This window comes from Dromiciops gliroides, chromosome 2 (assembly GCF_019393635.1).
Source record: "Dromiciops gliroides isolate mDroGli1 chromosome 2, mDroGli1.pri, whole genome shotgun sequence".
NCBI lineage: Eukaryota > Metazoa > Chordata > Mammalia > Microbiotheria > Microbiotheriidae > Dromiciops > Dromiciops gliroides.
Genome location: NC_057862.1, coordinates 218317212 through 218339706, shown reverse-complemented (window position 1 = coordinate 218339706; position 22495 = coordinate 218317212). Strand labels below are relative to the sequence as shown.

The window sequence follows — 22495 nt, the reverse complement described above, 5'->3', positions numbered from 1 at the left end:
CAAATGGAAGAGGAATTCCCTTTTAGATGGTGAAAATCTCTAGAATCAGTGCTGAATCCAAAAGGTTTTGGAATATTTTGAGGCCTCCCCAATGAGATAACTTCTCCAAAGGGATCGTTTATAAATCCACATAGGAAAACCAAAACAGATGAAGAGTGTTTATCATTCAGACTGTGGCATGCCATGGCTGGAAAGAGTAACACGAGTCCATAATGATAATAGCTGGCATTTGATATAGCACTTTTAAGGTTTGCAAAGCATTTTTCATATGCTAACTCATTTGAGTCTCACAACCACCCTGGGAAGCAGATATAATTATTATCCCCATTTATAGATAAAGACACAGGCAGACAGAGGTGAAGTGACTTGTCCAGGGTTGCACAGCTAGTGTTGGAGGTTGAATTTAAACTCAGTAATGTAAATCTTCCTGACTTCAGGCGCAGTACTCTATCCAGCCATGATTAAATCACAACTTCTCAGCTTCCTCATCCACACATAGCTGCCTCTAAAGTACTGCCATCAGTACAAGTAGGCATTATAAATGGGCAGTGAATTGGTTCTAGAATTGAACAGAAGGAAGAAGTCAGACTGGAGTGCATTTGGGCAATTTCCAAATGCTTTCAATGATCCAAGTTTCCTCCTGATAGAAGAAAACACTTCTTTATCACCAATATTCTCCCAATCATGCCATATGGCTATAAATTCTAGACCATGGCTATCTTCAAAGAATCAAATTGCAGTTGGTCCAAAGGACAAAGCAGTTGTAAATAAACTCTAGCATGTGAATGCAATACATTTCAACAACGTTGTTTCTATTATGTGCATGAAATTATGCTAAGTGATAAGGATAGGGATGGGACCAGGCTTGTGATTTTTATCGGTAGAAGATTTCCTTCCAGAGAAGGAAACACTTTTTTACCAATGTGTGTGTGTGTAGTTTACAGTATTAAAGAGTTGCCTAGAACATAGAGAGGTTAGGTGATTTGAATTCAAGAGAAATAGCATAGCAGTTAATAGAGAGCCAGCCTCAGAGTCAGGAAAGCCTGATTTTCATGTTGCATCTCTGATATTTACTGTCTGTTGGACCCTGGGCAAATTAGTAATAAGCATTTATTAAGCACCTACTACATGCAAAGAAAATCCCATTACTCACTGAATTCAATTCAGTTCAACAATATTTTGCTGATGTGAGGTGCTAGGGATGCAGAGACAGCCTCTTGGGAAATGTAAGCACAATATGAGGAAAATTAAAGAGGGATAACTAACAATAGATAGTTGAAAAGGCTCAGGAAAGGCTTCCCCAAGGAAATTGCTTCTGAGTTGAACCTTGAAAGAAGACAAAGTAGGGGGCAGCTATACAGTGGATAAAGCAGCAGCCCTGAATTCAGGAGGACCTGAGTTCAAATCCAGCCTCAGACACTTGACACTTACTAGCTGTGTGACTCTGGGCAAGTCACGTAACCCCCATTGCCCTGCCAAAAAAAAAAAAAAAGGCTTCTGAGAGGCAGAGATGAGCTAGTATATTCCAGGCATGAGAAGCAGCTTCTGAAAATTCTTGGAATCAAGAGATGGACTACTTCTCCTCCTCCTAACATTTATATTGCAAAGCACTCTACAAAAATCGTCATTTGATCCTCACAACTGCAAGGTAGATGCTATTATCATCCACAGTTTTACAAATGAGGAAATTAAGGCAGACAAAGGTTAAATGACTTACCCAGAGTCACACAGCTAGTAAGTATCTGAGACAAGATTTTAATCTCAGGGTTTTTTGTTTGGGGTTTTTTGTGGGGCAATGTGGGTTAAGTGACTTGCCTAGGGTCACACAGCTAGTAAGTGTCAAGTGTCTGAGGCCAGATTTGAGCTCAGGTACTCCTGAATCCAGGGCCAATGCTTTAACCATTGCACCACCTAGCTGCCCCCTGAGACAGGATTTTAATTCAGGTTTTCCTGACTCCAAGTTCAGCACTCTATCAATTGTTCCACCTTAATCCGTAGATACCAAGGTCAGGGAGTTTCTAGGAATCTAGTTTGATTCGAGCACAGGGTTTGTGAAGGGGATGTCAGAAGCAAAAACAAAAACAAAAAACCTTTAAACCTTAAAAGTTAAAACTGTCCAAAAGTGGAATGGCTTGCCTTAAAAGAGGGATATATTCTACCTCCTTGGATGTTCCAAACAGAAGCTCAGTGACCCTTGCCAGGTATGTAATGATGGGAATTCCTTCCTATATGGGTTGGAGTAAGTGGCCACTAATTTCTCTTCCAGTTCACAGAAGGTAGAAAAGGTTTCTACACTCAGTTGTCTTAAAGCTGCTGATTTCTGAAAGCAATTTAAGGGACTGACTTTCCATAGACCACCTTTTACTCAAATTTACCCAGAAGTGGCCTTTCTTTTACTATATACCTGATCCTGTGTTCTTGCTAACATCACTGAAAGGATTAACTATATCATATTGAAAGGACTGAACTAAGAGTCAAGAAATCTGTTTTGAGTGCTCCACTAACTAGTTATTTAAGCATGGACAAATTATTTCATATCTATAGGCTTCAGGAATCTGTAGATGAAATGATCTGTAAAATTCCTTACAATTCTAGGGCGACAGGGTGAAGAAGGGCATTTTCAGAAGGCAGCCTTTTTCCAATCCTCTGGTAAAGAAGAAAGCACTTGAACTTCAGGGTTACTGCAGGACTCCTCCTATCAAGCTGCTTTACTCAAACTGACAGATTTATTGTTAGTGGTTTCATAGATATCTTGTACTTTGAAAATTATTCCTGAACTTTAAATCATATTAATGCACTGTAGTGGTGGAGATTATCATTTGTAATATATCAAATAAGAATCAACCGAATGAGGACTTAAGTTATTCTGCTGGTGGTTATTCTACTCTGGACATAATCAGCTGAATGCTAATGAATTCTCTTCACTCTTATGACTCTGGAAAGCTTATTTTTTTGTTATACATTCTAACAACATTCTACTCAGAGTCTACATGTTTCAGTTCACCGTTGTCTAGTTGTTGTGTCCTACCGAGGGCAATTGACAAAAAAAAAAAGATTCAAAAAGTGACTGAAGGAGTAGGATATGACTTTATTTCCTTACCCTCAGAGTTATAACTAGCACAAGGTGACTGGGCTTTGTTCCTGAGTTCTTACATGGGATGGAGGAAGGATATTCCTCACTTCAGTGGCATCCTTATTTTGGGGCATCCCTTGCCCTCTAAGACCTGTGGGAACATAGGTTGGACTTTTCTTGAGGAGGAGCTGATCCTTCTCCTAGTTCAACTCCTTCAGGGACTGGACTGTTCTCTGCCTACCACATCTCATTCACTCAAATGAATTTGAATGAATGAAAGAATTAATAAAGCATTTTTTAAAAAGAAGATAACCAAAGTACCATACTCAAAAATGAAAAAAATGAAAATTCACAAGATGAAAAAAATAAAGAAAATTGTTAGAACCTTTTTACTCTTTACTTAGTTATATGCCTAAGAAGGAATTACTCAAAAGTAATAGATGAAGACTTAAAAATATAACATACTCATATTATCAAAAAAAGGAAAAGGATCTGATCTCTGAAATAGAAAATAAATCAAATAAGCCTTAAGCTCCTAAAGAAAAAAAACTCAGGCCCAGATGAGTTTACAAGTGAATTCAACCATAAATTCAAAGAACCATTAACTCCAATATTATATAATTTGCAAAAATATAGAAATAAGGAATCTTACCAAATTCCTTTTATGAAATAAATATATTCTTGATAGGTATGTGTGAGAAAGATAAAGAAACCTATAGACTAATATTTCAAATGGATATTTATGCCAATGTTGAAAAGAACATTAACACAAGCTATAGCAACATGCCCCAAAGATTATTCACTATGATAAGATTAGATCAGAAATATACAATATTATTTTTATAAGAGTATAAAAAGTTTAAGTTTATTGTGTCTCATGATTTCTCTTTCATGTTTACCTTTATATGCTTATCTTGAGTCTTGTGTTTGAATGTAAAATTTTCTACTCAGCTCTGGTCTTTTTATCAGGAATGCTTGAAAGTACCCTGCTTGGTTTTACTAGATAGGTGATTCTTGGTTGTAATCCTAGTTGCTTTGCCTTCTGGAATATCATATTCCAAGACCTCTGGTCCTTTAATATAGAAGCTTCTAAATCTTGTATGATCCTGATCACCATATTTGAATTCTTTCTGCCTGCTTGCAGTATTTTCTCCTTGGTCTAGGAGCTCTGGAATTTGGGAGTTTTTATTTGGGGATCTCTTTCAGGAAGTGATTGGGGGATTCTTTCAATTTCTCTTTTACCCTCTGGTTCTAGGATATGATGTCTATGCTCTTTTTAAATCATGGTTTTCAGATAGTCCCTATAATTCTTTCTTTCTTTCTTTCTTTTTTTTTAGCGGGGCAATGAGGGTTAAGTGACTTGCCCAGGGTCATACACAGCCAGTAAGTGTCAAGTGTCTGAGGCCAGATTTGAAATCAGGTACTCCTGAATCCAGGGCCAGTGCTTTATCCACTGTGCCATCTAGCTGCCCCCAGTCCTTATAATTCTTAAATTATCTCTCCATGATCAATTTTCCATGTCACTTGTTTTTCCATTGATATATTTAACATTTTCTTCTATTTTTTAATCCTTTTGAGTTTGTTTAATTGTTTCCTGATATCTCATGGAGCGATTAACTTCTACTTGCCCAATTCTAATTTTTAAGGAATTATTTTCTTCACTGAGTTTTCGTACCTCTTTTTCCATTAGGTCTATTCTGCTTTTTAAGGAGTTCCCTTCTTCTTCTTCTTCTTCTTCTTCTTCTTCTTCTTCTTCTTCTTCTTCTTCTTCTTCTTCTTCTTCTTCTTCTTCTTCTTCTTCTTCTTCTTCTTCTTCTTCTTCTTCTTCTTCTTCTTCTTCTTCTTCTTCTTCTTCTTCTTCTTCTTCTTTGGCAATTGGTGTTAAGTAACTTGCCCAGGGTCACACAGCTAGTAAGTGTTTAATGTCTGAGGCCAGATTTGAACTCAGGTATTACTGACTCCAGGGCTGGTGCTCTATCCACTGAGCCATCTAGGTGCCCCAGGAGTTCTTTTCTTCAATGAATTTTTGTGCCTCTTTTTACATTAGGCCAATTCTGTGTTTTTTTTTAATGTTTTTTTTCTTCAGTATTTTTTGTGCCTCTTTTACCAAGCTGTTAATTCTCTTTTCATAATTTTCTTACATCACTCTCTTTTCTTTCCCCAATTTTTCATGTACCACTCTTATGTCTTTCTTTTGTTCAATTAATATTTTATCTTTGAGGCTTTGGTTATAGGTGTTTTTACAGTTTTCTTTTGAGTTTCTGTCTGGGTCTTCCCTGACAGCATAATGGTTTTTATGGTGAAGTTCTTTTTTGTTGTTGTTGTTTTCTCATTTTTCCAGGCCATTCTTGACTTTGAAGTTTATGTTAAAGTTGGGCTCTGCTTGCCTGAGTGCTAAGAAACACTGTCCAAAGCTTCAGGCTTTCTTGTGCCGCTATAATAAAAATGGTAATGTTACTTAAACTAATCTATAGATTTGTTGTTATTCAGTCATGTCCTATTCTTCATGACCCCATTTTGGTGTTTTCTTGGCAAAGATACTGGAGAGGTTTGACTCCAGGCCCAGCACCATACAGCTGCCCACTTTATAGATTTAGTACCATATTAATCAAATTACCAATGGGTTATATTATAGAACTTGGCTAAGTAATAAAAAATATTCATCTCAAGGAACACAAGTTTGAGAACTTCAAGAGAATTAATTTTTAAAAAGTGGAAATGAAGAGAGATTTGTAATAATAGATCTCAAAATATTCTATAAAGCAGTAATCACCAAAACTATTTAATTTTATTTGAAAACTGAAAAAATTACCAAATGAAAAGATTAAGTAAATAAGATTCAGATATAATCAAACATTATATTATAATGTTCAATAAATCTGAGGACTCTAGATACTGTTGTAAAGACTCCTTTTTTAACAAAAACTGCTGGGAAACCTGGAAAACAGTCTGGCAGAAATTAGTTTTAGATCAACAATATATACCACTATATACTACAGTAAACTCCAAATCAATATATGACACAAATGTAAAAAGGTTATAGCTTTGAAATAATTAAGGGAGAAAGGAAAGAGATTTAGCTTTAAACTATAGTTAGAAATGAGACTTCTTATCTAAAGAATGGGAAGAGATGATCATAAAACATAAAACAGACAATTGTGGTTACATAAAATTGCAAAGTTTATGCACCAGCAAAATAACACAATTAAAATCAGAAGAAAAATAACCAATTGGGGAAAACCTTTATAGAAAATTTCTCTCATAAAGGATCAATATACAAGATACATAAAGAATTTATATGAATATATAATAATAAGAACCATTCACCAAGATAATTAGTAAAGGATATAATTAGACAGTTCTCCATAACAAATGTAAACTATCAACAAACATATAAAAATGCTCCAAGTCACTAATAATAAGTGAAATGGAAATTAAGTTAACTCTGAAGTTCCACCTTATATCCATCATATTGACAAGATTACCTAAGAAGAAAGCAACAATTCATAGAGGGCATGTGGAAAGGCACACTAATGTACTCTGAATGAGCTCTGAATTGCTCCAATAATTTTGGTGGGGGAGAGATTTGGAACCATAACCAAAAATTCACTAAATTGTACATGCCCTTTGAATCTGGAATATTACTATTAGTCATATTCCCATTAAGGTCATGTACAGAGGGGAAAGACCCATATATACAAAAGTACTTGCAGCATCATTTTTTTTGGGGGGGTGGCAGGGCAATGAGGGTTAAGTGATTTGCCCAAGGTCACACAGCTAGTAAGTGTCAAATGTCTGAGATCAGATTTGAACTCAAGTCTTCCCGAATCTAGAGCTCGTGCTTTATCCACTGCGCCACCTAGCTGCCCCACAGCATCACTTTTTGTTGTAGCAAAGAAATGGAAACAAATAGATGTCCATCAAATAGAAAATGATTAATTGTACATGAATGCAATGAAAGTGTATTAAAAAAATAAAGAAAAAAAAGAAAGTGTATCACACCATAAGAAATCATAATCATGTTGCATTCAGAAAGATATGGAAAGACTTATGTGAACTAATACAAAATGAAATGCGTAGAACCAGAACAATTTATGCATGATGACATTAATAATGTGAAAAGAAAGACCTTAGAATTCTAACCAAAGCAATGACCAATCACTTCAAAAGACTGATCATAGAATCCTAGACCTAGAGCTGGAAGAGACCTCAGAGTACATCTTACCCAATGCCCTCATTTTACAGACAAAGAAACTGATGTTGAGAGAGGTTAAATGATCTGCCTAAGATTACACAGACAGTAAGTATTAGAGGTGGGATGATGATGAAACATCACAATTCTTAGAAGACGAGTGATAGACTAGAGGTAAAGAATGAGATTTGCATTATTCCAAGACAATGTATTGATGTGATTTTGTTTGACTATATAGGTTAACTGGGAAGGCTTGTATTTGTTTCAGGGAGGGTGGGTTGCTGGGTAATGATAGACATGAAAAAAGAACATCAGCAAAACATTTTTTTTTAATTCACATGATTTTTTAAGGTAAAGGGGACAGAAATAGAGCAATTTTGTTACTACCATACACACATATACGTATAAATATATATATTCCATATGTAAAATAGAAGTTCTTAGATGGTTTTTATTTTTTTATACAATCCTCTATACTGTTTTTCCTCATTTCTTGAAATGTTCATGTTTCTTAATGAATTAAGTTCACAATAAAAATGAAAAAAAATTTAAACAGGACTGGATTTGGAATCAGGTAGATCTAGGTTTAAGTCTAGCATTATGAAATAATGAAGTTAGCAAATGAAGATAATAATAATTGCACTATTGATGTCAGGAGGTTATTGTATGAATCAAATGAAGTAATGTATATAATAAAGTATTTGAAAAACTATAAAGCATTTACAGAGGTGGCACAGTGGATAGAACAAGGGGCCTGGTGTCAGGAAGTTCAAATCCAGTGTTAGATGTTTACTGGTTGTATGGCCCTGGGCAATTTACTTAATCTCTGTTGGCCTCAGTTTCCTCAGCTGTGAAATGAAGATAATAATAACACCTCCCTCGAAGGGTTGTTGTGAGGATAAAAGGAGATAATACTTGTAAAGCAATTAGCATGATATCTGGTACATTGTAGGTACTATATAAATGCTTATTCCTTTCCCTTCCCCATATAGAAATATTAATTGTAATTATCACTAGCTCATTCTATTGGTCTTTGAATGAGAAATGGCAATATGATTAATAAATCTTCTCTACAAGAGTCATTACACATTTCCCTGTTCAGTTAGTGATGCTGAAGTTGGTCAGTCAATAATCAATAGGCATTCATTAAATGCTTATTAGGTACCATGCACTGTAGAAGAGCTGTGGATACAAAAAAAGGCAAAACCAGTCTCGGCCCTGAAGAAGTTCACATTTTAATGAGGGAGACCTGGGGGCAGCTAGGTGGCACAGTGGATAGAGCACCGGCCCTGGAGTCAGGAGTACCTGAGTTCAAATTCAGCCTCAGACACTTAACACACACTTACTAGCTGTGTGACCCTGGGCAAGTCACTTAACCCCAATTGCCTCACTAAAAAAATAAATAAATAATAATAATGTTAATGAGGGAGACCTAAACAAAAGGATATGAGTACATTGTACTGCTGTAAAATTAAATTCAGCAACTCAGTACAAAATGCTAATAAAGTCTAATAAAAACTAGTTCTTTTGCATTATTCATTTTGTAGAAGGAAAGGGGGGAAGAAAAAAAGACGGGAATGGGGAAGAGAAGGGAAGAGAGAAGGGATGGAAGAGGGAAGGGAGGAAGGAGGAAGTTTAGGACAAAGTTATTCTGAAATTACATTTTATATCAGAAAGAAAATTTAGCTATCTATAAAGAGCATATTATAGCCAACAATTAATTATCCACACTACTGTGGAAGCAGACAAAGTCCTCCTGCTCCTCTTCTTAGAAATATTAAGAAAGCATTTTAGAAATCTATTTGGGGGCAACTAGGTGATGCAGTAGATAGAGCACAGGCCCTAGAGTCAGGAAGACCTGAGTTCAAATCCAACCTCAGACACTTAACACTTACTAGTTGTGTGACCCTGGGCAAGTCACTTAACCTCAATTGCCTCACCCCCCCAAAAAAAAAAGTTTATTTGTCTGAAGCCTTTAGACTAATCTGAAACAGAAACCTTATTAATTTTTCCTTAACTATCAATTTTTTAAAATAGTCCCCTGCTTTCTTCTCTTTGATAAGCCCCACAAGTAATTGAGGTAGTAACTAAAAGACAAGGACAAGGGAGCCCTTGATTGATACATGTAAGAGTAATAATAGCTCTTTCTAAATCCCCTGAAGGGACTGATCACCTGCCTATGAGCAGTTCCTGTCTCTTCACTTATTGAAGGGATTAAGGTATTGATTAGATGGAAAAGGTCTCTGATTACTTCTGGTCATCTGTGACCAAGGTTGAGAGGGTGGATCTGGGAGAACCTGTGAGGGGAATAGTCACAGAGGGATTCAGTGGTTTTATGATTCTTCAAGTTTAAATGACTATTGTTCTAGATTGGAGCAGGATGTTAACTTGAACTGTACTTTAAGTTGTGTAGTTACATTTTATTAGATTGTGATATTTTTCGATATTTAAGAAAACCATAAACATTATTTCAAAATGTCTTGTATTGAGGAGATGTCCAAGTGTGCAAGAGGACTAATGTTTGGACATTTTTCTCTCTAAACTGAAAAATGCTTAGATTAAAAATAATAAAAATTGTTGTGGTAGGCTTGTGTCTACAATACAGAAAACAGTGTTACTTTTCCCCCATAACACTAGTTTTATCTTCCAATATGCAAACTCCTTGATGGGTCTTCTGCATTAGTAATCCCCAAAGGTCCTTTCAGTTATGTCAGACTCTTCCTGACCCCATTTGGGGTTTTCTTGGCAAAAATACTGGAGTGGTTTCCCATTTCCTTCTCCAATTCATTGTACAGATGAGGAAACTGACTCATTTAAAACAGGGTTAAATGATTTGTCCAGCCAGTATGTATCTAAGGCCAGATTTGAATTTAGGAAGATGAATCTTTCTGACTCCAGGTCTGGTACTATCTACTTCACCACCTAGCTGCATAGTAGGCATTTAATAAAAATTAAGTGATTGATTATCTATGACAAAATTTCTAGGTTAAGTTTTTTTCCAATATCCTGCATGCTTTTAGATCAATCCTTGTCTTAAGCTTAGTTGGCATATTACAAACTAATTTTGATATTACCCTAATTGAAGGGGTATCTTATCAATAGAGAAATGGCTGAACAAGTTATGGTATTTGAGGATGATAGAATACTATTGGGCCATAAGAAATGATGAAGGGGATGATTTTAGAAAAACCTGGGAAAACTTGTAAGAAGTGATGCAAAGCAAGAAGAAAAAGAAGAAGAAGTGACGCAAAGTGAAGTGAGCAGAACTGGGAGAACATTTTTTTTACAATAACAATAATACTATAAAGATAAAACAACTTTGAAAAACTTAAGAACTCTTATCAACACAATGACCAACCACAAATCCAAAAACATGGATGAAACAACTCCAGACAGAGAAGTGATGGAATCAAGAGTGCAAATTAAAGTATATTTTCTTTTCTTTGGAAATGGCTGATGCAGGGATTTGTTTTGCTTGACTATACATATTTGTAACAGTTTTTAAAAAATCTTGCCTTCTCAATGAGTGGAAGTGGGGGAGGTATGAAGAAAATAATTCAGAACTGAAAATAAATTGAATTTTGAAAAAAATATTTGCCTAATCCAATTGTAAACAAATTGGCTGTGTGACCTTGGACAGGTCACTTAAGTTTTTTGGGCCTTCTAATATAGACCAAATCATTTCTATTTCTCTTCTAACTTTAAGATCTAATATCCATAAAAACTCTTGAAATATAACAATGCAAACCATATCTACATGTAGGGTAATTTGTTGTCAGACATATATACATTTTTGTAATTCCATTTGGGGTTTTCTTGGCAAAGAAATGGAGTGGTTTGCCATTTCCTTCTTCAGCTCATTTTACAGATGAAGAACCTGAGGCAAACAGAGTTAAGTGATTCCACAGGGACATAGAGCTAGTAAATGTCTGAGACTGGATTAGAACCCAGGTCTTCCTGACTCCAGACCTGGCACTCTATTCACTATACCACCTGACTACCCATATACATACATACATGCATACATGCATATATACACATATACACATGTGTGTGTGTGTACACACATATAAACAAATTTGGAAGAGAGTGCTACCTCCACACTGCTGCATCTGGGAAGTTTTGTTCCTTTGTCTTTCCAATTTCATTCGTTCTCTCAAAAAAGAGTATCAAAGTTGAGAAATAAGACAGAGAAAGCCGACCCAGGTTGTTCTCTCAGTAGTTTATTGAACTAAAAAGAAGCACTCACAATTATTCTGAAGGGGTACGGATTGGCAATCAGACATTAAAAGGTAGTTGCAAGGACTTTTTAACTCTAACTAATAAAGAAAGGCTTGGGACAAAGGCCAAGTAGCAACTTTGACCACTGGAAATATTAGCCTCCTAATTCAGAGCCAAAGGTCTGAAAACTAACAGAATCCTTAAGGGGGGAGGAGGGAAAGGGAGAGGACGGGGCGGGGTGGGGGATGCTAGTCTGATTCTGGGTTTGTGAAAAGTCTATTTCCCAGGGAGCTAGGTGGCGCAGTGAATAAAAGCACCGGCCCTGGATTCAGGAGGACCTGAGTTCAAATGGGGCCTCAGACACTTGACACTTACTAGCTGTGTAACCCTGGGCAAGTCACTTAACCCTCATTGCCCCGCCGCCCCCCCCCCCCCAAAAAAAGAGTTCTCTTTCACTTAAAAAGCTGAAGCTTAAGACCTAGGGTTTTAAGCTAAATGACAAATGGTGGGGGCATAGCCTTTCTTTTATGGAAAAGAGGTAACACCTCAGCTGTGCGCTCCATTTGGAGGCAGATTCTGGAAGAGTAAGCTCACATATGTCCAGCAGAGCAATATACACCCGGCAGAACCAGCCAGGCTTAGCAGTCCCAAAAGACTTCTTACAGGGAGCAATGTCTGGCAGGGACTGTGTCACGTGAGACCATTAGGTAGCAGGCCTGATGATAGCAGAGTGATGATTTTAGCAACACTGACTTGCCCCATCATCCGTGCTCTGACGTACCTACATGCCCCGGACACATGTTTCTTGCATGGATATTGCTCCGTTTTATTGCTACTTTTCTCACTGTGCTAATTCATTAAATACCTTTACTAAATGTGTTTGTTCCATAGCTTTGAGTGGATGTTCAAAGTTTAAGAACTAAGAGCAGCCTCTCTGGGGACCCCACGTGTGAAAAGTAGGTGCCCCCAGGTGAAATAAGTGATTTCTTAATTATGTTTTCCATTAGCCGTGCTAATCTAAATTCCCTCTCTAGGCACAGATCGTTCAAAAGTGATTATTTGCAGGTAAATTCAGTAGTCCAGTTATTAGAACAAGACTAAAAACTAATCACGTATGTTCAAGATGCAGTTTACATCACCAGGTATTGTTAAATATTTGAAAATTTTTAATTCCCATCACGACCTTTTTTTTGTGCGTGAATGTGAAAACCTGTAAGTAAGCCATTTTTAAATCTATTGGGGTTTTAACTCATCTAAAAACTTCGTGGCAGCGTAAGTGAATTTAATTATCTGAAGTTGGTTAAATGTTACTATGACCTCACTAGTGTCTGCTTCTGACTTTTTCTGGACCCAAGGGAGAGGTGCCAGATGAAACCACTAGACCTTCCTTGCAGAGACGAAGCCAGCAGGCTGTGCATCAGTTCCTGAGCTCTGACTTTTCTCGCTATAACAGGAGGCTTCTCTACGGGGGGGCTGGAAGCATCTCAGAGCAACAACAGACCGGCCAGCTTGGGGTCGTCAGCATCTATCTACCTCCTAACCGGGAGTTGCTCAGAGGACCGGGAAAGAAAAGAGAGATCTGGGCTCTTTCCTCCACTGAACTAGAGCTGCGCCAAAGAAGGGAGGGGAAAGCAGGTTGAGAGGACCAGCAGCTCCCTCCCTCCTCACTGGATTTTCGCCTCACTCCCTGCCTTCTCCCCGCCCACCCCCAACCCCACCCCCCCTTCCTCTCAGTTCAATTTGGACTCCTCCCCTTTCTTTCCCAGTTTCATAATCCTGCCCCTCGGAAGACAAGAGGCTCGCCTTGGAATCGAGGGGCTGGGAGAGAAAGATAACCACGCCCCCTATGCGTCATGACGTCACAATCACGGCCGCAAAGGCGCCTTAGCAACCCGCCTGACGACAGTCACCCGGGGCGACGGAGGCTCTATCAGGCTTTCTCTTCATCGGCTTCCGTCGCCGCCGCCGCTGCCACCACCACCGCCGCGGGAGGGTGGAACGGGGTGGGTGGGCTGGGCCAGGCCCGGAGATCAGCCGTCGGGGGGGTAGAGGGGGGCCCACCGTATTCTTGCAGCGGCAGTAAGGGGAGAATATGGGAGGAAAGAACCAGGACAACCCCCGGAGAGGTAAAGGGGCCGCGGTGCACTGTGGCCGGGGTGTGAAAGCTCGGGGGAGGGCGGGGGCGGCGGGGGGTGCACCTTTCTCACGGGGCTCGAACCCCATTCCCTCTCTCCCACCCGCCAGTCCACCCCTCCCCCTCCCCGGGCTGCTGGAGTCACCCCCAGCTTCACGAATGTGACCTCTTTCCTCCCGAGGTCTCCTCACCTTTCCCCTTGGTGTGTACCACACTCCGACCACCCAGGCTCAACCTTGTCTCCCCGAGCCTCAGTTTCCCGATCTGTAAAAATCGGAAGTTCGACTTAGATGATTTCTAAGGGTCGGGTCTTTCTAGTAGCCTTAAAAAAAACCCCAAACAAACCCTATGCTGTGACACTTCCACGTGGTTCCCCTTCCACAGAGTTGGGTTGTATAAAAATTTTTTTTGGCCACTAGTAGTAGAGTCCCTTCGTCATAGGGCGCCTTTCTGGCGCAGAATTATGATTTTGAGGTAATTAAGATGGTGTTAAAATGGAGCAACTAACCCGTGAGAAAGGCAGCAAGGTGTAGTAGTGGAAAGAGCAATGGTTTTGGACTTAGGAAACCTGATTTTTGAATCCCAGCACTAGGGTCGGGGGTCAGGGTGACTAGCATTTACACAGGCTTAAGGTTTGCAAAGTGCTTTACATCTGTTAATTCATCCTCAAAACAAACCTGTAAGGTAGGTGCTATTATTTAACCCCATTATACAGACGAGGAAACTGAGCCTGAGCCAAGTGTGTGAGGCAGGATTTGAACTCGGGTCTGGCCGACTTCAAATCCAGCACACTATCCAATGGACCACCCAGTTTGCTCTCTAGACCTGTTCCCTTAACTGTAAAAGTCGAGGGTTCAACTAAATCAATAGAAGTTTTGTATGTCATGTTAGTATTTTGGCAGTCTGGTTGAAGCCCATAGACCACTTTTTAGAATGTTTTTAAATGCATAAAATAAAATACATAGGATTACAAAGAAAACAATTATATCCAAAAATAAAAATTAAAAAAAATTAATGGACCCCAAGGTTAAGAACCAATACGATCTGTTTTCCTATGACTTAAGGGTATGTGAACATCCCCTCTACCCCAAGCAGTGAATTTTCAACCCCACCTTCTTTCTCTTCCCATAACATACTAGTCTGTCCTTTGCTCAGATAAACTGGAAGTAGTCAATTCGGGGCTCACACAGCAGATCTAACGTAGAGAATTCATTCCAAAACTCATAATAAGGCAATATCTAGTCTTTGAATGCAGTTTTCTATCTTTATTTGAAAGAGTAGCTTATCTTTAGGTGAAAATGCTTGCTTCTGCCTTGAAATTTCTTAATCATTTGACAACAAATGGTCTTTGTCCATCTTGTTAGAAAATAATTAACACTTAATTGAGCAGTAAATTGTGTGCTAAACATAGATATATCTGAACATAAACAACTTTTCTTCTTGTACAAGCCTTAAAGTGTAGATAGTTTTAAAAAAATAAAATTGTGAACACCTTTTCCTTAGAAGAGAAACTAAATACTTTTATGATTTTTGAGTTTTATATTCTCTCTCTCTTTCTCTCTCCATAAAAGAATCATGTGTCCTATATTGTATACCCTCAAGGTGTATAGTGTAATTCTGCGTATACAATAGTTTTCCAGTATGTGATTATTGAATAAAAAGCTCATAAGCTAAGATTAATGCTTTAATAATATGACCAATAAAGTTAGTTTTTACTCAGTTTGCAATATATATTTATAACTTATTCAATTTAACAAACATTAAGCACATACTATGTACAATGCACTATGGAAGATGCTAGGGATATGAAGGAAAAAAATTAAACACTCCCTTTTCTTACTGAATTTACACTCTAGGGAGGGGGGATACCACATATACATTAGGCATTGTTATTGATATCATAATTTTAAAATAAATTCCATCTTTTATATATTTGGCATAATTGCCATGTGCCACGATTTATTAATAAGCCATAAATAATAAAAGTCAAACCAACATTAAGTATTATAAAAACTAGCAATTTTTAAACTAAATTTTTTTAACTTTCCATCATGGTTTACTGAGAAGGAATCTTTAAATATTTAAAAACATAATTAACACTTTACCAAAATTTAGTTTAAAAACCTTTTTAAAAAGACAATTTTGAGTCTTTTTTTTTTCACTCCTTTATATATGTGACCTATCACATCTTAGGCTTCCTCTTATAAAACAAGTTTGAAGTGCTAGTTTGGAGTATGAATACATTGAATAACTTTGATACTTCTCCCATTTAAGATCCTGTCCTTTCCCCCTACTTTTTTGGGAGTACACATTTTCTCCCACACAATTCACTGAGATCTAGCATACACAATTCAGATAAACTTTACAACATATCAGGGTAAAAGGAATGTATTGTTGAAATACACATACAGTTCACATTAGTCAATACACTTTAGATGAGTTTAAAGTACTAAACAGCTCCTTTCAGTACATCCTTTTGTCATCCCCCTTTATTCCTTGGGCCCATCTACTAGGTCCTTAACAGGTTAGAATTTTATTGGCTTGTCCACCCTATTCTTAGTCTCTAATTTTAAATCAAACAACTTCCATTAGCATCCCTCTTTTTATTGTCTAGAGGAATAATACCTAGGTCCAAACCTTCTGATTTTTAGTAGAAACTGTGAGGTGTTAAGCTAATACACTTAGTAACTCAAGTTTGTGCCTCTTTTTTTCTTGCCTGAAGTAACCTAGTTTCTCTCTACCTCTTTGGCCTATTACCAAGGCCCTAGTTCTACTCTGTTTTTCCATGTTAGAATCTCTTCTGCTTTACTATTTGAAGCTGTCATATTGACGTCTGTTTTCCATCAATCACTTTCCTTTTTGCATCTGTGTTCTACCATAAACTTTTTTCCCCCTCATTTTTTTAGCAAGTATGCTTTAGCTTTTCACAACTGACCCGTTGGCCAATTCCTTTCCTCTTGTGCCACTGATTCTGTTCCCTCCTGTTCCCTCCAGTTTCCTTTGGGACCTTGCTTTATCATTTGCTCTCATCTTCATGCTCTTCCTTTCTATTGGCCACATTGAGGGGGATGGGCATTGTGGTAAGGAGAGTGCTAGATTTGGAGTCAAAGTCAAAGGACCAGGGGGCAGCTAGGTGGCACAGTGGATAAAGCACTGGCCCTGGATTCAGGAGGACCTGAGTTCAAATCTGGCCCCAGACACTTGGCACTTACTAGCTGTGTGACCCTGGGCAAGTCACTTAACCCTCATTGCCCTGAAAAAAAAAAAATTTAAGACAAAGTCAAAGGACCTCAGTTCAAATCCCTGTACTGCTTTTAAGTATGTGAACTTGGTCCTTGATATCCTCATCCTTTCATGAGGTTTTTGGACCATGTGATTTCCAAATGTAACTTTTCCAGCTCTACATCTGTGATCTTTCCTCTGTCTACAAATAGACTTAGATCTCCAATATCCTTTATTTGTTTTGTTTTTGTTTTTTGCAGGGCAATGGGGGTTAAGTGACTTGCCCAGGGTCACACAGCTAGTAAGTGTCAAATGTCTGAGGCCGGATTTGAACTCAGGTCCTCCTGAATCCAGGGCCGGTGCTTTTATCCACTGCGCCACCTAGCCGCCCCCTCCAATATCCTTTAAAAAGAATTATAACTTTCTTACCCCCACCATGATACCATCTTTGACTCTTCTTTTTCTTTCATATTCTGTTAATTTTTGATTACTGTCAGTTCTCTCTGAAATATCTCATTTCCATACTTTCCTTTTAAAGAACACTCCTCAGCTCTTATTCAGACTATTTAATCTCCCAGTTGGCCTTCCTTACCTCTAGTCTCTCTCCCCTTCCATCCTTTGTATAGCTGCTGCATCCAACTGTGCAGATCTGCCCCATGTCATTACCCTGGCTCAAAAACTCCCTATCGCCTCTCTAGCATAATTGTGCAGACTCCTTAGCCTGGGATTCAGGATTACTGAATCTGCCTGGTACTCACACATCTGTCTCATCACTATCCCCTGCCCCTCTGATGGGATCCTTTGACTTCTGGGCAGGGCCTCTGTCTAAAGAGGAAGCTCAGGACAGTTTTCTCTCATTTCTCATCTGCTTTCGGACTTCTTTTGAACTCTTCATCATGCCCCTGTACCAAGAGGCTTTCCTTCTGGCCTCTACCCTCCTGGCTACATTGCTATCTATTTGATGGCAGAAAGTGTTTTTCCTTTTAGTTGTGTATCTAGCATTTAACACAATGTCTAGCACATAGTAAGATGTTTATTGATTGATTGATTCAAAGATTTTCATATTTAGCTCCATTACACTGTTTCACTTACTCTACATTCCTGGCAAATTAGACTTCTAGGTGGTGTGTGTGTGTGTGTGTGTGTGTGTGTGTGTGTCTGTCTGTCTGTCTGTCTGTCTGAGGCCGGATTTGAACTCAGGTACTCCTGAATCCAGGGCCGGTGCTTTACCCACTGCACCACCTAGCTACCCCTTCTAGGTGTTTTTAAATCTTGACCTTCATTTCCTTGCTTGAAATAAGTTCCTTAAATATGACTTCCATGAAATCCTCCCTGAACAACACCTCCCTCCCCCACAACCACTCCCCACCAATCAGCAATCTGAATGTGATCTCTTCCTCCTCACATTTTGTCACAGTACTGTGAACCTTCCCTTTGATCTTATCACTTTCTATATATTATACACTTATTTGTATATATAATATGCTCTGTCTATTAGATTTCAAGTTTCTTGAGAGCAGGGACAATGTTTTCTTGTTTGTATAGTCTCAGTGCCTAGCATAGTACTTGACCCAATAAAAGTTTAATATTTGTCCAATTAAATATCTGTGGTCAATTTGTCATTTTACAAGAAGCATATAAAGGCTTAAAATAAAGTGTCACAGAACCATGATTGATGTTGTAGCCCAAGAAAACATATTAGAACAAAAATGCAATCTTGTAAAGAATACAAAATAAAATTGCAGTCTGATGTTTTAGTTAAATAAAAACTTACAACTTATTCTCCATATTATATCTTTTGTCGGAAAATTTTCTTTTGTTCTAATTGTCACATTTTTGTTAAAAGTCAGAACAAACCTTGCCATGCCCAGATATGGTCCATCAAGCCCATTTACAGGACACTTAAGCATAAAAAGTAATGGTAAGTGAAAAATACTGGCTAATGAATGTTTTGTTAAAAGGTTGGACCATATTTCTGTATGTTGCATGTATATTCATGTTAAACTGCATGATTTAAAAGTCATTTCACTTAGTGAAAGTTATCTAATGTATCTGCTTGCTAACTACAAAGTAATTTTTAGATATTAGTAGGAAAACTTCCAGATTCAGTGATTCATTTTTTCAGATATTCAGTACGTTAAACAACACGAATTCAACTGTATTCTGTACCCAACTTTCCTGCCTCCTACTGGCTACAAATTGATGCTGCCTACATATATTCTTAGTCATGCCTTATTTAAATGGAGATTAATAGGTGGCATAGAATAATTTTAATTCTGTATCAACATTTTATTGAGACCTTATCCCTGATGTGTAATTAATTAGAAGAATTTAAAGAAGATTGGAAAAAAGAGATTTTGTAAGGAAACTGTCAAAATAATACTCATAGATTTGCCTTATTTATTACGAAGATCTCTGGAACCTGCACCTTTGAATGAGAAGGATATTTGGTATTCTTTTCTTATAATTCTTTATTAGGAAAGTATTTAGTAAGAATAAATGTTTTTTTTTGGGGGGGGAGCAGCTAGGTGTCCCAGTGGATAGGGCCTGGATTCAGAAAGACCTGAGTTCAAATCCAGCCTCAGACACTTGACACTTACTAGCTGTGTGACCATGGGCAAGTCACTTAACCTTCATTGCCCTCCCCCCCCCAAAAAAGAAATTTTTTTTCTTTATTTTTACCATCAAAGCAAATTTATATTTTGTGAATGTTTTTATATTGTAGCTCTTAAATTACAAATGAATACATTTTCAGCCAAATAATGGAAAATAAATTCTTTTTTACATGTACAGGAAAGAGTAGGAGAATGGGACTTTTCAATTACACCTTCAAATCTCTTGATTTGCCTTTTTTTAAGGTCTATATACAAATACAAGTTTATAATTTTGAACTTCTCTTTGTATTTTTCATTGTCAAAGGTAGACTTAGAAACTGCATAAATATTTTCATACATGTGTCTTTAAGATCATAATTATGTAGAGGGTGTTCTTGAAATAGTTTGGGTGAGGTTTGGGGACTGTGCCTTTGTGGAACTTGAATGGATTGCTGTTGGTGTTTTATAAGGTAGCATCGTAAGTTTGGAAACAAGGCATTATTATCAGGTTGGTAGATACAGCAATGTTTTTTAAATCATAGCCAGATAGGGTCTTTGATATATGTTGTGTTAGGGTTTATTTCCTTTGGGTTTTTTGTTCCATACTTAAGGAATGAAGTAAAATGAAGTATAAGAAAAAATACCATCGCACCTTGTTATCAAATATATGGATAACTGAGCTTTTTTTAGTTAGGAAAATTGAAAGCCCTTAAGCAGATTTAGTATTGCAAATATAAGGAAAGATAGTGTTTTACAAGGAGTGGAATCTGAAATGCTTGTTACCTTTTCTAAGAATTCTTGTGTGCTCTCTGGAAAAGGTTGCATCTCCCTCGTAAACATCTTATCTGAAGTCAGCCAGGATCAGATCACATACTTACTTTTCTCAGTATCTACTTAATTATATTTCATAATGATTTATGGGGATGATCTTGCTTATCGGTAACTGTTTCTTTGCTTATCTAATGTCTTGGTCCTTTTTATATTAGATTGAAATATGTAATGATCAAATGTGTTTTAATTTTATAGCTTTTTGCACTGACTCCTCCTCTCTCAGACTAAGTACCCTCTACCTGATCAAGAACCACATGGCTGTTCACTATAATAAAATCCTTTCAGCCAAAGGTAAAAATGTGCATATATGAACCTTCTACACACAATTTTAGCCCCTTCAGTTCTCATTAGAATCCACCTGTAGCAAGAATGGGTAAATTGGGTTGTAGAAAGATTCATGTGATTGGTTCAGCACCTGGATGAGATCAGTTTAGTTAATATCTACTTAACTTCATTTTTTTCAAATCACTAAACCAATTTAGCAAATGTATGACTTTTCCCATAAAACTGGCCTTTTAATCTATATTTGAATGGTGACACAGCCCTGACTGTCCTTTTTTTATGGTCTTTATTTATGTTTTATCTCTGTAGCATTTAATCTTTCATGTCAGCACACCAAATATTTTCAAATTTGCTTTTTGTTTTTTATTTGGAATAGAGAAATAACCAAAAAACCCTACTTTTTAAAAAATAAGAGTCTTCAGAATTCAGGTTCTTTATATTACATTTTTGCCCCTCAAAATTGAACCGCATATGAGTACTTTCTTGAATATGATTCTTTGATAACTTAAACTTAGTATTATTTTCTTCAGTGCTATTTTGCTGAATGCTTGAAGTTTGCTTATTTTTTCAGTTGCTGCACTTTTTTATTTTAAATAACCAAAAGAGTCCTTTGTTATCATCATTGACTAAAAGTTAAGATAACTGTAGTATTCTGTAACATTGTTAGAACCATTGTGCATGTTTTTTATCTGTTACTTTTCAGATACAACTGATTAGTGATTGTCTAAAATATTATATTCTAATGTTTTAATAATGCTGATGTTACACACTTTTTTCTATGACTTTAATGTCTATTCTCATCTGCTTATTTGGAGATAAGCTTCCTTTAATATGATAGTCTATAAGACTCTTTGTCATAGTCCTGGCTTTACTAGTAGCAGGTTTTGTGGCCCTGGCATGTCAGGTCCTCAGTTTTTCCTCATGTGCAAATGAGGGACCTGGATTAGATCATGTCTATGATCCTTTCCAGCATTAACATTCTTTGATTCAAATCTCCTAGTGTTATTATGTTCAGTTACTTCAGGGCAAATTTTTTTCTGGCATCAAGTCATTTCCCCTTTATTTCTGACTGATTTTTAATTTGGAATTTTGAAAGTTCCAGGGCTGTGTTTCCCAAACTTCATTCTTTTAAACTCTGGCATTCTGTGCATTGTGAATAGTGATCTATGAGAAAATGTTTATTTAAAAGCAGCAGCAGATAGTAGTAGAAAAAGCACTGTCCTGGACTTGTATTCAGCAAATACCTGGATTCACATTGTACTCTGATACTTATTTAGCTGTGACCCTGGACGCTTAACTGCTTTTAGGGTCATCTTCCTAATTTGTAAAAGGGGGATAATAATAATTACATTATCTACCTCACCAGGTTGTTGTAAGAAAAGTACTTTGTAAACCTAAAGAGCTATAGAAATTTTAGTTATTACTCTTAGTAATATTTCCCCTCAGAAATGTTAAGCGTGAGATTATGAATACATCAGAAATCCTTATTATGTACAGAATTGGGGGGGGGATATGAAAATAGGTTTAACTTTTACTTTTTACACCAAAATTTCCTTGACTTTTTCCAGTGGACTTTCCATACCCTCAGATTCCTGCACCAGAATCTGGGATTCATTTAAAGCCCCAAAGTATTCCATAGCCAGATTAGTTTTGGGAACACTGTTCTAGGGGTCAGCTGCTTCTGTGTTACTGAACATTGCCCTTTTTACCTTTTTATTAAATTTCATTCCTTGTGTCCCTTTATGTTTCTTTTAACTGTCTGTAATAGTTGAAAAAGCCCAGACCCTGGAATCAGGATCCAGTTCTGAATTCTGTCTCTGACATTTACTTCCTGTGTCATCTTAGGCATGTTTCCCTTCCTCTCTGGGCTTTAATTTCTTTATCTTTAGAATAAGAGAGCTGGGCCAGTGGCCAGTCTGGTTCCTTTTCAGCTTCAGATTCCCAAT

At 37.4% G+C, this 22495-nt stretch overlaps 1 protein-coding gene across 5 annotated transcripts in view; it reads left to right on the top strand.

Annotated features, from left to right (window-relative positions):
• The first annotated feature begins 13497 nt into the window (after positions 1-13497).
• The window catches only part of SPATA7 (spermatogenesis associated 7), a 67194-nt gene continuing 58196 nt past the window's right edge, over positions 13498-22495 (top strand). For 2 of the 5 annotated variants that reach the window (XM_043989990.1, XM_043989989.1), the window contains exons 1-3: positions 13498-13612; positions 18689-18763; positions 20463-20558. In XM_043989990.1, coding sequence (XP_043845925.1) covers positions 13579-13612; positions 18689-18763; positions 20463-20558 — 205 coding nt within the window. In that variant the 5' untranslated portion in view covers positions 13498-13578. The remainder of the gene's footprint in view (positions 13613-18688; positions 18764-20462; positions 20559-22495) is intronic. The other 3 variants (XM_043989993.1, XM_043989992.1, XM_043989991.1) reach the window with 2 other exon arrangements.